A 16420-nucleotide genomic window follows, 5' to 3' on the forward strand; every position below is an offset into this window, starting at 1 on the left:
CTATTTTCCACTTCCCAGTTGTAGGAAGTGGGGGGAAAAAAAGTCAGTGGGGACCTCCAAATTCAAACTGCAAGGAGATGCAAACACAGAATTTGGAGAGGGTTCCAACAGCTACTCTATGTATTGTGCTGGCATGATATTCACACCAAATATCATTAACAGAATCAGCCAAATTTGAATTTTGATTCTTAGATAAAAGGGCAAAGATAGAGTTGCTCAATCTGAAGAATTATATAGGAGAATAGGAGAAAAATAAAGGGGAGCCAGAAGAACTGGGGAGGAAGAACTCACTTTCCTGCTGACAGCAATCAGGAGACACTCTGCTGCTCCAACTTGGAGTTCAGGCTCATTTAGGAGCAGACACAACATCTCCAAGAGCTTGCAGTTGTCTGCTGTGATATGGCTAAGGGCTACCCAGTCAATGTAGCCAGCCAAAGTGTTGAGTGCTGCTATCCCCACACGACAGTTTGCCTGGGCCTGTGAACAGACAGGAGGCATGAGGTCAGAACCAGAGAAAAACACCAATTCCCATCTAAAGCCACCCACTCCCTGGAATAACAGCACCAAGAACTCCCTGACAAAGTGAGAGACTTGGACCCTTCTGCTGCCACTCCTCACTTCTCTCTTCTCAAGGAGCTTGTACTATTAGTGAACAAATCCATCTGTACGAAACTGCAGGCAATAGACTTGAAAGCCTGGGAATAGCCTAGTTCTAAGTAACCTTCCTCCTAAGAAGTACCAAAGAGCTAACTCCCACATAGCTCCACTCACCTTTGGCTCCTGAGCCAAATCAGTCTTCTGAAAAAGAAAACAAAAGAGGGTAAGCGAACAGCTATAGCACACACTTCCACCCAGCCACGGCTGCACAGGCTTCTCCTCAAGGATGCAGCCAAAAAAGAGGCTGTATCACAGTCTCCCACTCAGGACATTGCTGCAGCCAACAAAGTCACCTCTGCACCCCCAGACAGGTAAGAAACCAGGACTCTAAATTGCAAGTTAAGCCACAATTCCCTTCTCATCCAAAAGGTAACACTCTAGTCAGCAGGTACCAGGGAGACCCAGGGGACAAGAAGGAAAGGCATTTCGGTACTTCCTGAAGGTTTCCAGGGAAGAAACTTTTGACTTTTTAAGAGCACCTTACACCCAAAAGCCAGACTCTGAAAAGATGCCGGTGGCTTTAAAGATTCAGGTCTGCAAGGATGATTTGCTCATGGTCAGAAAGGCAGCTGCAGAGAGCTGGAGCAACAACTTACAGCCTGAATCCTAGGCCTAGGACACTTAACAGCAACAATGCACTGCGTGTACCATCTTTTTGCCAAATGCAAGCAAGTCCCTCAGACACTCGGGTTTGATTTGTTTTTCAGATGCAAAGACACCACAAGCATTTCTTTCCACTGCAAAGATTTGGTTTGGACTATTCATTGCAGTGATTTTAAGTTAATCAGCCTTTGTCCCAAGCACTTCATAAATGACCCACCTTATAAACATGTTTGTCTATTAATCCATCATACTGAGAAGCGTGGCACATAATAATGGGACCTGCCCATCATCTCCCCCAGTCTGTCTGCAGCCAGGTGAACACCCAACCCTCAGATTTGACCCTGTTCACATATATCCCAAAGATCTGCTAACCTGTGGAGTGGTGAGGACTTCTTGTTCCTGGGGTGCTCCAACCTTGCCAATCAGAAAGATTCCACCATTAGCAGAAGCAGCCACACTTCAGAGCCCCAAGCATTGCAATGCAAACCTTACCTGGAAATGCATTTCAACCAGACTACAAAACACACCAGGGTCACCCTCCCACCACCATGAACTGCACAGAAAACTGGCTGCTCTACAGAGCGGGGCTCTTCAGCCTGACAGTGCATCAGAAAAGTGTACAGAAGCCAGGTAGGAAAGGCTTTTTCATTCCTTCCCAGTTTCACATTTAGTATAACTCTAGATTTTAATTAATGGAAAAAAAGAATATGAGATATAACTAAGCAACTTGCTTCTAGTTTTGTTTCTCAACTGTGCTTCACTCTCAAATCTGCTTCCTTTTCACAGGAACAGACTGGGGTAGACTCCCCTTCACCATCCATTGTCACCGACCTGCACATCTCTGCTTCTAAGCAAGAGTTCAGGAAAAAAAGTCTCATTACACAAAAAAAAGAAGCGCATCCTTCACTACAACTTGACAAAAAAAGGGCTTCCTGACTTGAGCCCTTGGAGAAAAGGACCAGAGGCCCAGATGCACGTTGAGACATCAGAAACTCACACATTTTGGTGCATCACCTCAAATGTAGCTCTGCAGCATGAGAGAGCAGACACGACTCCTGGATGGCATCTCTTAACCACTGTTAAGAGACCATAAACCACCCCAAATTACCTGTTTCTGCCACAACCACACCTACATTTTGCTAAGCTGTACACCCCTCGTGCCAGCAGGCACTCCAACAGTACGGATGAAGCACGCATCCAGTCAAGCCATTTACACTAGCAAAATCAAAGTATCAACACTAACACTGTCAGCCTTGTGCATTCAGTCTCTCTGATCAGCCCCAGCTTCCCAGGCCACAGCAGATCCCTACCTCAGAGCGGCAGCAACAGAGATTTCAGTTTCTGCACTTGCTTCCGCCACAATTTGGGAGCTGCATCCCAATTCCTAAATGCCTCCAGCATTTAGGACTAAACAGACCAAACTCAAGGGAAAGAGACTCTCACCATGCGTCTGTACTTGCTGACATTCTGCTGCAGGGCAGTCAGTAGGAAGCTGAAGATCTTTTCCATGTTCTGGGTGAGGGTTTGCTGGATATCTCGTCGCCGCTGGGTAGGCAGAGTTTGAAAAGTCACCACATCCTCTGCCAAACGTAGGAGGATGAACATCACCAGTTCTGTCTGAGTTTCCTGATGTCCCAAAGTGAAATACACTCCATCAGCACAGTCCAAACATTAAAATCTCTAGAGACTAGCTCAAAGATGTGGAGAGAAAGCAACCATGCATGAAGATATAGGTCACATGTTGGGAAAATAAGACAGGAGGATGGCCCTCTCTCTCTGATAAAGCCATCTCAGAATACCTTAATCTTACAGGGATTTTTGAGTCCCTCACCAGCCTGTCTCACCTGACCATGAGGGAGTTTTCCTCGGGATGACGGAAGACTGACTGAACCCCATACTAAGAGCAAGCAAAAGAGAACAGACAGCTGTGCTTCATACCCCTTGCTTGGAGAGGGTATCCAGCTCCTTTAGCATGTCAGGCCAGTGCTGAGGCCACTCACGCTTGATCATCTCTACCACAATGCGAGACAGCACATCCTTAATGTGACTTTCCTCCTCCAGGATACTTTGAGTTCCCTGTAACAGGAAGGGGGCAGAGTTACACAAAACAGCAAGCATCAGGCATTTGTAACTCTGACCTGGGAAACACAGTGTTTGCAAACATTCTAAACCACAGAAACTAAAACCAAAACAAAACACAACATTGGGCAGCTCTTCATTGCAGCTACCTTAGATGACACTCCTACGATCCCAAGCATCCATAGCTAATAAACTCTGGGAACCAAAAGGATTCTCCTCAAAAGAAAGTCACTTGGTCATGAGAGCAATCACAACAACAGAGAAAACACGACTAAGATAATAACTTTAGTTTTTTTGCAAAGGATAAGAACATCCATAGTTACTGAATTGCCTCCTAAGACAAGAAAAAGTACCTTATATATGTTATACAAGCCTCACAACTTCCTGCCGTGTGAGGTAACATGGCTATTCACCTGACAAGACAGAGAAAAGCACTGAAACAACCAGAGACGCAAAGTGAAAAAGCAATGAAATGCAAAACTGAATTCAGATCCTCCGTGCTAATTAACTGGAGTATTTTTTCCTTTTGCTCTCACATTTCAGAGAACAGCCTGGTGCAGGAGGTACTTACACTGGATATGAGGCCCATAACATTGTTCTTCAGGTAAACTTTTTCTAGGCGAGGCATATTGTTCCAGCGGTATCTGTTAAAAATAAACAAAGCAAAAAGGACACCAAGTCAAAATATTTGTAAAGATCTCTGACTTGATTCTCAAGGAACCATCACTTCTTTACCTAGACACACTACAGTTCCCTGCCTCTGCCAGCACCCAATCCCTGAAAGAAAAGGCTGAGTTAAAACTCTTGCTGGCAAATGGGTGTGCCCCACCGAGGTCAACAGACACCAGAAGGAGCAGCAAAAGCACAAAGCATCAGGTCTGTAGAGGCGGCAGAGAAAGGAATCTCAGAACTGAACTAATACAAAGCCTCTTTGTTAGCAGGGGGCCAAGGACAGAAGACTGCAAAGACCTACTGGTAACCCACTGTACTTATTTTCATCTTGTGATGTCAACGTGTCTTAGAGCTCAGTGAATTCACCTTCCCAACCTGCCTGAAAGCCATTCTCTTCTCTCCTTCTTTTACAGAGGACGAAAAAAATCCAGAGCAGGACTGCAACTGCCCTCTGCTGCAGAACAAACTCCCTGCGTCCTGAAAGTGCCTCCCTGGGGCGGGAAGCTCTGGAATGGGCGCAGATCTCACGCCAACGCTGGGTGGCGGCAGGCCGGGACCCTTCCCCGGCTCGGGACGAGCTGCCTTACTTGACCACATGCTCCAGGATCTGCAGGCCGAAGTGCCGGACGATGGCCGTCTGCGTCTTCTCCGCCAGCTTCAGCCCGCAGGGCACGCAGATGGGGCACTTCTCCTTGAACTCCTCGCAGAACTAGGGGAGGGAGGGCCGGGACACGCACACGCAGTTACACGCTGGGACGGGAGGTGGCAGCCCCATCCCTGGCGAAGCACGCCGGGGCACACGCGGCCGCCCGAACCCCCCCGCCTGCTGACGGCTCCCAGCACCCCAGGGGACGCCCGGGACCTGCCCACCGGGCTCTCGCCCCACCTGGGGCCATGCGGACGGGGCGCCGCGTGGCCGGAGCCCGGCGACCTCCCTCCCTCCGTCCCTCCCCCGCCGGGCGGTACCTTGAGGGCCTCCAGGCGGTACCGCTGTGTGGACGCCGGGTCCATGATGACGGTCACCGCCTTCACCAGCTGCTCGCAGAGGCCGCTCACCTGCTCGGCGGACATGGCGGCGGCGGCGGGCGCGCGCCACCGGCCACCCACGGGCGGGACGAGCGGGGCGGCCGGGACGCAGCTCCGCGCATGCGCCTTGCGGGGAACGGGGACACGGGGAGAACGCGGGCGCCGCGCACCGCCGCGGCGGGGACACGCGCACGCCCCACCACACCCAGGAGAACTACGACTCCCGGCGTGCCCCACGCGGAAACTACGGGTGCCGCAAAGCGGCGGAGCAAGGCGGGGCTCTCCGCCCCACCGAGCGGGCGGTTATTCAATCATTCACTCAGTCGGGCGGTAGCCGGTGGCGGCGGCGGAATGTCGCGGGGCCGGGAGCGGGTGGTGGCCCTGGTAGACATGGACTGCTTCTTCATGCAGGTGGAGCAGCGCCTCGACCCGCAGCTGCGCGGCCGCCCCTGCGCCGTGGTGCAGTACACCGAGTGGCAGGGCGGCGGGTAGGTAGGAGAGCCGGCTTGGCGATCCCGGCTCCTCGTCCCACCCCGCTCCCCGCGGGGCCGGGGCCGGGCCCGGGCCCGCCCTGCACTTCACCTTCATGTCTTGGCAGGATCATCGCTGTGAGCTACGAGGCGCGCGCCTTCGGCGTGTCCCGCGGGATGTGGGCGTCGGAGGCGCGGGCGCTGTGCCCCGAGCTGGCGCTGGCCCGGGTGCCGCAGGCGCGGGGCAAGGCGGACCTCACACGGTGAGAGCGGGGGCCGAGGGTGGGGGCGGCAGCGCGGGCCCTCCCCTTGTCGCGGGGCGGGGGCTGAGCCCGTGCCCGCCGCCCGGCAGGTACCGGGAGGCCAGCGCGGAGGTGATGCAGGTGCTGTCGCGCTTCGCCGCCATCGAGCGCGCGAGCATCGACGAGGCGTACCTGGACCTGACGGGCAGCGCGCGCCACCGGCTGCGCGAGTTGCGCGGCCGCCCCCTGCCGGCCGCGCTGCTGCCCAGCACCTTCGTGCAGGGGCTGCCCGCGGAGCCCGGCCCCGATCCCGGCGGGAAGGGCACGCACCGAGCCGAGCCCGGCGGGAAGGGTACGCACCGACCCCCCCCCCCCACCCCGGGAAGGGTCCGCCCCGCCGGCTTTGTCTCCCCTGAATCAAGAGCGTGGTAAATGGGGTCTGTGTTTTCCGCAGTGAATGGCTTTTAAGGTGCCTGCTTCTCCTCCGTGTGGCTGGAATGCGCTTAGAGAAGCCTGTGGCTGATGGCTGTGACTGGCTGATGCTGCGGGTCCCTTTGCTGGGCTCAGCAAGAAGTGCCGCATCATATCCCCTTGTGATTCCCTTTGTGTCCCTTTTCTAGAGGAGCTGCGGCAACGTGGTTTGGACGAGTGGCTGGCATCGCTGTCTTTCGATAACCCTGATTGTCCTGACCTGCAGTTGACCATGGGCGCAGTAATTGTGGAAGAAATCAGGGTGGCTGTGGAAGCAGCCACTGGATTCAGGTGTTCAGCTGGCATCTCGCACAACAAGGTACGTGCATAGTGCATCAGCCTGATTTCTTCTGAGTAGTGGAGTCTACATGCTGTAGATGCTCTCCTATACAGACTTACAAGTCTCCTGGAAAAGATGAACTGAGGTGGGAATGCAGCCATGTGTGATCACACCTTCAGAGAAATTATAAAATATCTGGAAATGGGAGTTGTTTCCCCAGAGCTGTGGCCTGGGCAGTCAGCAATTTACTGCCTGGATTCCTGGTATACCCTAATGAGTGAGCTCACTAGGAACAAAAGGGGTTTCAATCCACCAGAAGTGTGTTCTGTAGAAAAAACACAAACATAAAGCAGGTGATCTTCACCTTGAGTTTCAGGCAGCAGTGGCTGTAGCCAGTTCTACTGACACAAATTCCCAGCGACTCGGAGGTAGAAGAACACCAGGCTGGGGCACTGAGGTGAACTGGGTTGCTTTTCGTCTTTCTGGTGAGTCAGTGTTTACCCTGCTGGCTGCAGGGATTTGGGTGATGCTCAGCCAGCTGCTGAGATCATCCACAGGAGCATTTGGTGCATGACAGCAGCTGCAGAAACAAACGGACTCTGATGACTTTGGTACTGCAGCTACAGAGGGTTTCCTGCCACGTGAAATGCAGGGTGGTTTACTGAGAGCACCCCTTCCGTTTTGCAGAAGAGGGGCTTATTTATACAAGTATGACTTCATAAAGGCAGTTTCAGAGTGAAAAAAAAAAAAGAAAAATGAAGACTGAAGACTAAGTGGATGCTTTGGAGTTCAAGGAAGATGAATTTCATCTTAGACTGCTGCAGAAACAGCTGGAACTATTGCTAGCTGTACTCAGGGACTGGAGCTGGTTCTGCACTGGCTCAGTTTAAAGCTAGAGCAGGCTGTGAGGCAGAAATGAGCTAACTGAGGAAGGTCACTGTAAAAATTTCCAGTGGAAGGGATGTTCAATTTGCCCTTTTGCTTTCTTTAATCGAGAATAACAGAGAACTTCCCTGATATTCCTAGCAGGTTCTCCCAGCTTCCATTTTCTATGCCAGCTTTTTTTTTTTTTTTGAGGGAGTAAGGACATTATGATGTACTGTACTATCCCTGAAGAACTGTGTATCTGTAGCAGCAAGCACCGTGCAGACCACAGCCTACTTGTGGCTGTGCAGAACACTGTACTGTGCTTCCACAGCCATCTCACCTCTGTGGGTACAAACCTTTTCTGCAGAATAAAAGGGGTGCTCTCAATAAACCACCCCCCTTTCACTTGGCAGGAAACCCTCTGTAGCTGCAGCATCAACGTCATCAAAGTCCGTTTGTTTCTGCAGCTGCTGTCATGCACCAAGTGCTCCTGTGGCTGATCTCAGCAGCTGGCTGAACATCACCCAAAGTGCAGCTGGCAGCCTAAACACTGACTCACCAGAAGGAGGAAAAGCAACCCAGTTCACCTCAGTGCCCCAATCTGGTGTTCTGCCTCTGAGTTGCTGGGAATTTGTGTCAGTAAAAACCATTCTCTGGCTACAGTGGCTGTTGCCTGAAACTCAAGGTGAAGATTACCTGCTTTATGCTTGTATTTTTTCTACAGAAAACTCTCCCAAGGAACTGTTCTTCCCAATGAAGTACCTTGTTAGAGTACACCAGGAACCCACATGATGAATGAGACCAAACAATTCGGAAGCACCTGGAGAATAACAGCATGGTTTTCTCAAGAACCACTCATTTACATGCCCTCTTTGACAGCACAAGTGGCCAAATGTGCAGGGAAGACTACAGTTGCAAGGTGTCAGCCTTCAGGTTTCTAACACAACTCACCCTGAGCTGAATAACCTGATGATGACATGGTAGCAGACAACATGACTGAGGCTGTCTGAAGGGCATGCATCTAGCTGAAGAAAATATTACTGTTTCCCATAATGATTTTGTTCAGTCAGTTGCACTCAAATTGGGATGTTTAGAGTGGGATCCTGGGGGGACCTGTCTGAGGTCTGCTAAGAGCCAATATTTTCACTGAAACCTACAGAGAGGGAACAGCTGTATGAATTCAGGTGTTGCTAAGCATAGATGGGGCTCAGAGCCTGGGCTGTGAAAGTTCTGAGATGAAATTAGAGTTGAAAATTCTGAGCTTGAAAAAGCCTAGAATCAGTCTGAAATCACCAACCAGCGCTTCTTCTGCTTCTCCTATGCTCACCAATTGTTTCTGTGGTTTATAGAAAAAAAACAACCAGTACGATTTTGGCTAAGTCACAGGAAGTCAGGAAGTAGCCTGGAGTTGTTGTGGAGAAGCAGCAGGATGAGTCAGTAATACAAATGCTCTTGTAGAAATGCCAAATTCTGTTTCAGCATGTGCAGTTTACAGAAGGTGTCAGAAAAAGTAAATTATTTCTCCCCATGAAGTCTCAGTGATTTGTTTGGGTTGCAGCATGTCACTTTATGAGGTGGATAAACTTGGAAGTCTCCAGCCAAACAAGAAAAAACAGTAACTGGACATCTGAAAAGGGATCTACTTTGTCTAGAAAAGAGTCCAAATGTATGTAAGCCTGTAAAATGAGCTGTTAATAAAGGTCTTAGTTCAATAGGCAGGCAAGAAATTTTGCTTAGTTACAGGATGTGTGGCAAAGCAGTGAAAGAGGAAGTTATTAGACTTGTTCAAAAAAACCTCAAACACCCAGCTAAACGTATTTCAAACTGGTCTGTGTGTTCTTGACCCTGTGGTAGCTTAGAGTGGGAAGGGAAGCTGTACAGGAGAACGTGCCTTCCAGGCTAGCCAGTCTGCATTTTGCAGGTTTCCTTTTGCAGCACTATGCTGCTGCAGACCTCACAGAGAGAAGATTAAAATAATGACACTAAGAAAATGCAAGACAAATACAGACAATGAAGGAGGAAGACATAGTGAGAGACATAGCCTGGGGAGGACTATGGGCGTGCAGTGGAAGCTCTAGTGTGCTTGCCTGGTGGAAAACCATAGCAACCACAACCGATGATGGACTGAGATCCCCTACGCTGCCTGGAGTAGGAGTCCAGCACTTCACAGAACTAAAGTCTGGAAGCAGCTTTGCTTTCAGAGTACCTGGCTAGTGTATGTCAAGTCCTGAGGTGGATACTGCCTAGGAGCAGCCAGTGGTGCACCTTGCACATGCTCCTAGCAACTGTTCCAAAGGCAGCTTTTAGAGGTGATGCAGCACAAGCTGTTAGGTAGAGTCCCGTTAGGCCAGTGCACGGTGTGTAATAACAGGGTTTCCACCCTCTTCTGTGTTACAGACACTGGCAAAACTGGCCTGTGGGTTGAACAAGCCCAACCGCCAGACACTGGTATCTGCACGATTTGTGCCGCAGCTCTTCAGCCAGCTGCCCGTCAGCAGCATGTAAGTACCAGGGAGCTGCTGCTTCAGTGCAGCCTGGGGCTGTTCCTGGCCACCTCAGCACAGCAATTTGATGCTCACTGATAGCAGGCAGCAGAGGCTCTCAGCTCCACAGTAACTGCTCCTTAATGCTCCTAACAAATAGAGGCAATCCTGCTAGTGATCCCTTGCAGCTGTAAGCACACTTCAGGAGGAGTGTGCATGGGAGTTGCAGCCCTGCTGGTGAAGGGACCACAGTCCAAAAGCCCACTAGCAGCCTGTGGGCATCCTTTCCATGGGTAAGGCTGTGCTCAGGATGATTGCTGGGGTGCACAGGTGTAAGCCAGGAGCAACTGTGAGCAGGGAGGCCATAGCTGTTCCCCAGTGTGAGTGACAGCTGTGCTCACAGAGAGCAGATGTGGTTTGGTTTTGAGCATCCACACTGTGCACAAGTACTTTTCCTTGTGTAGGGAAGTGTTTACCAGCACCACTGCTCCAGAGGAACGAATCCCTAATCCTGCTCTCCAGACCTGCACTGCTGTTCTCTCCCTTCAGTGTCTTGCAAGGAGTGGAGAGGGATGTGTGTGGGAAAGGGTCCTGTCTAAGTAGGAGGAAGCAGGCTGTGTGTGAGGCATTCTTCAGAGCATGGTTTGGGATTAGATGGAGCTGAGGGAGAAGTGCTAAAATTGGGAGACCCAAGGAGCAGTTTTACATCAACTCCTCTGTGTCCTTGTACTATGAGCAGAAGAGCTTTATGTGCCAAGTGTTCTTTTTGTCCTGCTAGTCCCTAGCAGCTTCTAGCTGTCCTCATCTAGGAACAGCTGCTGCAACAAGACTTGTCATAGTCTCCACATGATGCTTCATTTGTGTTTTCTCTTTTTCTTCATTTCTCTGCCGTAGCCGTAACCTGGGAGGCAAGCTTGGCACTGCTATCACAGACATCCTGGGAGTAGAGTACATTGGGGAGCTGACACAGTTCAGTGAGACTGAGCTCCAGACTCATTTTGGAGACAAAACTGGGTAATGATAAACCATTCACCACAACTTGGCTCTTGGCAGGAACTGAGACTTCCTTTCAGTCACAGAACCTTTTAGGTTGTTCTGCTGTGATTAGGAAGGTTGGAAGGTAAAACTTCAGTGACATCTTTGGGAAGCATTGATCTATCGGGCCCACAACAGGTTTCCAGTCTTGCCTGCTCCCAGGCACCCTCCTCAGAATAATATTTTGCTTGTCAGCCAGTGCCTCAGCCTTTCTCTACAGCATCCAAGGATGGGGCCAAGCTGTGGAAGGGCTGGTTCTCTGCAGGCTGGGAAGAGGGCAGTTTTGACAGTCTCATCACAGAAGAAATGACAAGGCTGGACTGGAGCCTGAAACACAACTTCTGGGGCCAGAATAGCGGTTGGCGTGCCCTGCAGACTGATGAACTGTTGCCACTTCAGGAGAAGAGGCGGAAGAGTTGTGCTGACAGGCAGTTGTGGCCTGAAGGAATCCTACCTGTTCAGCAACTGCAGAACTGGGGATGAGAGACAGTCACAGCTTGCACTGAGTTGAAAGCAGGGCTCAGCAGGACACTGACGTGCTGTCCAGTGATGCCTGCCTGTCTGTAGCTGCCTTAACCTCAAGCTTTCCCTGTGGCTTTCAGGTCTTGGCTCTATGACTTGTGCAGAGGAATTGAAGAGGAACCTGTCAAAAACCGGTACCTGCCCCAGTCTATTGGCTGCAGCAAGAACTTCCCTGGGAAGACAGCCCTGGCCACACAGAAGGCGGTAGGAGAAGCCTACATCTAGCATAAGGCCTGGCTTTCACTGTGGAGAAGATAATACTGAGAACTGAGACTAGCTTGCAGAACTGCTTCTTTTCTGCACAGTTAAGCCCTGAAACTCAGACTAGGGGCTCAGTGGGAGGTGGTTTGAGCCCTAGAAATCCCCATTTGTCAGAAATGCATTTACATGCACAGTATGTCCAACCTTGTTGTAATTTCCATGAGCAAAATTGTGGGCCTGTGCTGTTCGAAAGTCATTCACAGTGCCAAGCTTCAAGAGCATGGTTGCTAGAAAGAAGGTAACTAGCCCAAAGAAAGAGGGAGGATGTGCTTTAGCTATTAGCTGGGGTGAGGTTCCCGGTGAGCTGCAGGAAGATGGAAAGAGAAGTCCATGTCAGGAAACCTAGATTACTTGGCGAAGTCTAGTAGTAATGCTGCAGGGCTTGTGTGGTATCTACAATGTCCTTGTTGAATCCTCAGCTGGACTGATTTCTCCAGGACTACTACAGATATGGGGCCTTACAATAGCCTGTCCATTCCAGTCTGATCCCCCACCAGCATTCCCCAGTGTGCAGAGCATTGCTCTTGTGCTGTGGTATTGCTGCGAGCAGAGGTTCAACCTGTTACCCCTGCTTTGTCCAGGTGCAACACTGGCTCCTGCAGATGGCCTTGGAGCTGGAATCCAGACTGAACAAGGACAGGAGCCAGGTAAGGAGGGAAGGCATGGGGACACGAGGAGGCACATAGTGCATTTGCACCATGAGTGGTTTGCAGGAGGCTGAGGGTGGTGTGTGGCATGGGAGGAAATCTGCTGACCACAGAGGTGTGCCTGTGTGCTGAGGTGTCCCAAGTAGAGAGGTGTGCAGGAGCACAGCCAGGAAGGATGGTTTTGCCCCAGACCACGGCAGGGCTTAGAACAATCCTTGTCCCATGCTTTAGGATGCAGGGACCTGAAAGCCACTGCTGCTCCCTTGCAAGCCCTCTGCTGACACAGGCGTGCCCGTGGGCTGTGAGAGGAAGTGCTGCGCTCCTATCTGGATGGTAGGCTCCAGGCCAGGGTTGGGAGCAAACCACCAGCTTTGGCACTGCAGCGGGGCCAGAAAATGTGTGGAGCTGCCTTTGAGGGAAAGCAAAGATTAAGTACATCCCATCCCACAGCTGTGCAAGCACTTTGGTGTTGTGTATCCCACCCCACCATCGGGAGATGGCAGGGGGGTGGTGGGCTGGGGAGGGCTCCGGGCAGGGAACGGTCCCCTCGGCTGTTCCTGCCCCTTCCTGCAGGAGTCGCTGGAAGCACAGCTCTACTCTCCCGGCAGAACCACCGCGTGGCCCGGCAGCTGATGGTGGTGATCCGCCAGCAAGGGGACACCCGCGTGTCACGTCTGTGCGCCCTGTCCCGCTATGACGCACAGAAAATGTGCAACGATGCCTTCACCCTCATCCAAAACTGCAACGTGGCTGGGGCCCACCAGGCAGCATGGTGAGTGTGGGACAAGGTGGGTCATCTGTCAGAACTCGTTCTAATGTGGGAGGTACTGGATGAGCCAGAGGTCTGTTGGAAAGAAACTCAAGCTGATGCTGAGTGGCAGAAAAAGTGATTCCCAGCACCCTCAAAGTAGAGTGCAGTGACGTTCTCGCAGTAGTATAGCCTGGTCTCTTCTGAGCCCTGAGACACTTCTGTACTTGGAGCTGAGGTTTGCTACTGGCTGGGGTGTGTCCAGGTGGAGCGAGGCTGTCCTGGCCCTGCTGGGCTGGAGAAGCTAGCTAAGCCTTGTTGTCCTACCCTTAGGACAAAGTTTTTTGGGAGGAAGCCATTGGGGCAGGAGGAAAAATGTGTGTACAACTCCTGTCTTCAGCATTTCCTTCCCTCCTTCCTTTTGCTCTGCAGTGAAGGCAAGAAGGTCCTGTCTGTTAAACTCTGACAAGGCTGCTGCTCCCTTAGGGCTCTCTCATCTCACAGCAGCTTCAGCCTGTAGTGGACTGAAAGTCCAGGCTGGCAGTAGACTGCTCCTGCCCCAGTGCCCTTCCTTTGGGAATTGCTGCTTTGGAAAGAGAAGTTCTGCTTTTCCCAGCAGAGTCTGCTATGTTTGTTCTGGAGGTAGCAATACTAACTTTGTCAGAGCAAACATTTCTCCCACCCCTTGCCCGATACTGCAGTTCCCTTGTCTGTGAATGTTTTGTCTAAAGTCTTACCTCAGAATATTTCTTGCTTTCCAGGCTGGTGTCTGAGCTGATGTTGGTCTGTCCTTTGCAGGTCTCCACCACTGATTTCGGTGCAACTCTTGGCAAGCAAGTTCTCAGAGCCTGTCACCCTCTCTACAGGCATTGCCACCTTCCTGACAGGTGATACCCAGCCTGATGGCACAGCCACCACTAGTCAAAATGCCACATCTTGTGGGAGGGCCAGGGTCAAGTTCTTTAGGAGCCCAAGCAAAGAGCTTCGGCAGAAGCCAGCTAATGCCATTGAGTCATTCTTCCAAAGGGCAGCAGAACGGCAGCCATCACAGGCAGCGGCAGCAACCAGCCTGCCCACTGCTGCCACTGCAGAGTCTCCTGTGCCCAGCTCCCCAGAGCACCGAGAGAGAGCTGGTGTTGGACTTGACTCTGTGCAGTGTGACCTGGAGTCCCCTGTGAAGCGGAGTCCCAGCAATGCCAGCCCTACTTCTCCTTACAAGAGGAGTTCCTGGGAGAAGTTGCCATCAGATGGTACACAAACATCCTCAACTCCACCCAGCTCCAGGACCCTTCTGAAGTTACAACCAGCTATGGAGGGAAATGAGCAGAATTTGCCACCCTCTCCTGAGCTCACCCTGCTGCCTCCTGCCTCTCCAGGGGACCAGCAGCGCTGTGAGAAGTGTGGCCAGCTCGTGCTGGTGTGGGAGTTCCCAGAGCACATGGACTATCACTTTGCTCTGGAGCTGCAGAACTCTTTCCTGGAGCCCAGTGCTCCCATGGCTCCAGAAGCAGCTCCCAATGCAAAGGCTGTGGCTTCCAGGTCTCCTGTCAAGGCAAAGACCAAGCCCAAGACTCCAGCAGGATCTAGTGCAAAACGACCCAAAGAAGGTGTGACAAGAACTTTAGATTTTTTCTTTAAGCCCTTACCTCCTTAACTCCCAGCCACACCGCGTGTTTTTAAAGAATCACTGTTTTTAAAGAATCACTGTTTTTAAATACATTTAAAGAGTTTTTATAGTGCCTATCAGGTTTTAATGCTGAAAAGTCTAATAAATTATCTCCACCCCAAGTCTAAGAGGAACTGGAACTCATGAATTGTGTAGATGTAGCCAGTTTAGCTGGTGGCAGCTAGGCCTCCCTCTGCCTGCCTGGTGTTACTAGAAGCTGCACGGTACTGTCACCTACACATCTTGCCATAGGTATTTCCATGGCATCACTGCTCAGTAATTCTGTGCCTCTGTCATAGGTTAGCAAGCATAGTCCCGGAAGGGATATCCTTGCTAAGGGGTGCTTACAGCTTCCTCTGGGACCTGATAGAACCTATCAGCTGGCCAGTTTGAATATGGACAATTCTTTAAGCCACTTAAAGTTGTGACCGCCTCTGTGATACACACTTAAGAATAGACAAACTCCCCCCCCAAGCTCTCTCTCGTTTCCGGCGCTGGCACAGGTGGCTGCGGGCCCCGTGCGGGGGCCAGCGGGCCCGGCCAGGCCCTGCTTGGGCCGGGCCGGGCCGGGCCACAGCCAGCCTGGAGCCATGGGCCTGTTCCAGCTGTGGAACCCCCCCCCACTGCCTTGCCATGGGCGGCCAGAGAGGCTCGGAACCCCCCCCTCCACTTCGGCCGAGATTCAGCAAAGCGGCACCTCTGTCCAGCAGAGGCCAGGTGACCAACTGCGATAAGCCACATTCCAGCTGTAAGGCCGAGGTGAGATTAACCCTTTTAGTGCTGTGAAGAGCTGAAAACCTGAGGGAAGAGAGAGAGGAGATGCTTAAAGCTGAGAGTCTGTTGTGAAGCTATGATATATCAGAGTATCCCGTTGTAATTTCATGAAGATATGGGGGGTGGAGTGTTCAACTCGTAAGCAATAGGCAGATGCTGCCGCAGCTGTAATTTCATGAGAAGTTTGGACAGAGAGAGATGAACCAGATGAACCAGATGAGGACTTTTGCTCCAAAGAGGAAAGGAGAAAAACCTCAATTCCTAGAGATGCTCCCAGAGATAGTCTTGAAGATAAGAAAGACCCTTTGCTCCCAGGGAAGGAGAAGGGCCTCTGTTTTTTTTGTTTCTGAATGGCTCAACCTTAAAATTGTACCCCAAAAAACTTCAAGAGTGGACTCTCGAAAGCAGTTGCGGGAAAAGCTGCAAGTCGGGGGAAGGGACTCACATCGCAAGCAGAGAGACTCCTCTTCCTAAATGGACTGAACAATATTTGGAAGTGGGTGGCTGTCTCGTTGTGATAATGTTTTCATAGCACGAGCAAAAAAGAGACTTCTCTTTCTAAATGGACTGAACAAGGTTATTATGGAAGTGGTAAACAGACTGAACATCTTAAGGGTTGTCTTTACATTGTCAGTGGGAGATGGGAGGAAGGTGGGGGGAGGAGGAGAGTTCTGAAGGTGGTATAATTTTTTTTTTCTTTTCTTCTTTTAGGTCTGTCAATAAACTTCTTCATATTCTTTCAAGTTTGGTGCCTGCTTTGCATTTCTCCTAATTCTTATCTCACAGAAGATAAACAGTAATGAGTATTTTAGCCCAAACCACTACACTAAATTGGTGTTTCTGCCCGGTTACAAACCCAACCCGCGACAGCCTCCTATAAAAGCAGCCACTGCAAATGCAGTGGCTCATCCTAGGGA

At 51.2% G+C, this 16420-nt stretch overlaps 2 protein-coding genes across 7 annotated transcripts in view; one reads left to right on the forward strand and one right to left on the reverse strand.

Annotated features, from left to right (window-relative positions):
- XPO5 (exportin 5) overlaps window positions 1–5163 on the reverse strand; it is a 28989-nt gene extending 23826 nt beyond the window's left edge. For 2 of the 4 annotated variants that reach the window (XM_069010067.1, XM_069010066.1), the window contains exons 1-8: window positions 4978–5163; window positions 4599–4720; window positions 3911–3983; window positions 3199–3336; window positions 2704–2886; window positions 1633–1674; window positions 772–798; window positions 292–477 (exon numbers count right to left, since the gene is read on the reverse strand). In XM_069010067.1, coding sequence (XP_068866168.1) covers window positions 292–477; window positions 772–798; window positions 1633–1674; window positions 2704–2886; window positions 3199–3336; window positions 3911–3983; window positions 4599–4720; window positions 4978–5082 — 876 coding nt within the window. In that variant the 5' untranslated portion in view covers window positions 5083–5163. The remainder of the gene's footprint in view (window positions 1–291; window positions 478–771; window positions 799–1632; window positions 1675–2703; window positions 2887–3198; window positions 3337–3910; window positions 3984–4598; window positions 4721–4977) is intronic. The other 2 variants (XM_069010069.1, XM_069010068.1) reach the window with 1 other exon arrangement.
- A 148-nt stretch (window positions 5164–5311) lies between these two features.
- On the forward strand, window positions 5312–15249 carry POLH (DNA polymerase eta). Of its 3 annotated transcripts, none has more exons than XM_069010071.1 (10): window positions 5312–5525; window positions 5636–5770; window positions 5860–6101; window positions 6370–6539; window positions 9765–9868; window positions 10745–10864; window positions 11488–11611; window positions 12250–12315; window positions 12924–13087; window positions 13862–15249. In XM_069010071.1, the coding sequence occupies exons 1-10, from the start codon at window positions 5389–5391 to the stop codon at window positions 14715–14717; spliced, it is 2118 nt and encodes a 705-aa protein (XP_068866172.1). In that variant the 5' UTR covers window positions 5312–5388; the 3' UTR covers window positions 14718–15249. The 3 variants fall into 3 exon arrangements, with proteins under 3 accessions (XP_068866172.1, XP_068866174.1, XP_068866173.1); XM_069010073.1 differs by having other exon boundaries at window positions 12924–13103; window positions 13825–13911; XM_069010072.1 differs by having other exon boundaries at window positions 5449–5529.
- Window positions 15250–16420: the final 1171 nt, after the last annotated feature.

This window comes from Aphelocoma coerulescens, chromosome 3, assembly GCF_041296385.1.
Source record: "Aphelocoma coerulescens isolate FSJ_1873_10779 chromosome 3, UR_Acoe_1.0, whole genome shotgun sequence".
Classification (NCBI taxonomy): Eukaryota; Metazoa; Chordata; class Aves; order Passeriformes; family Corvidae; genus Aphelocoma; species Aphelocoma coerulescens.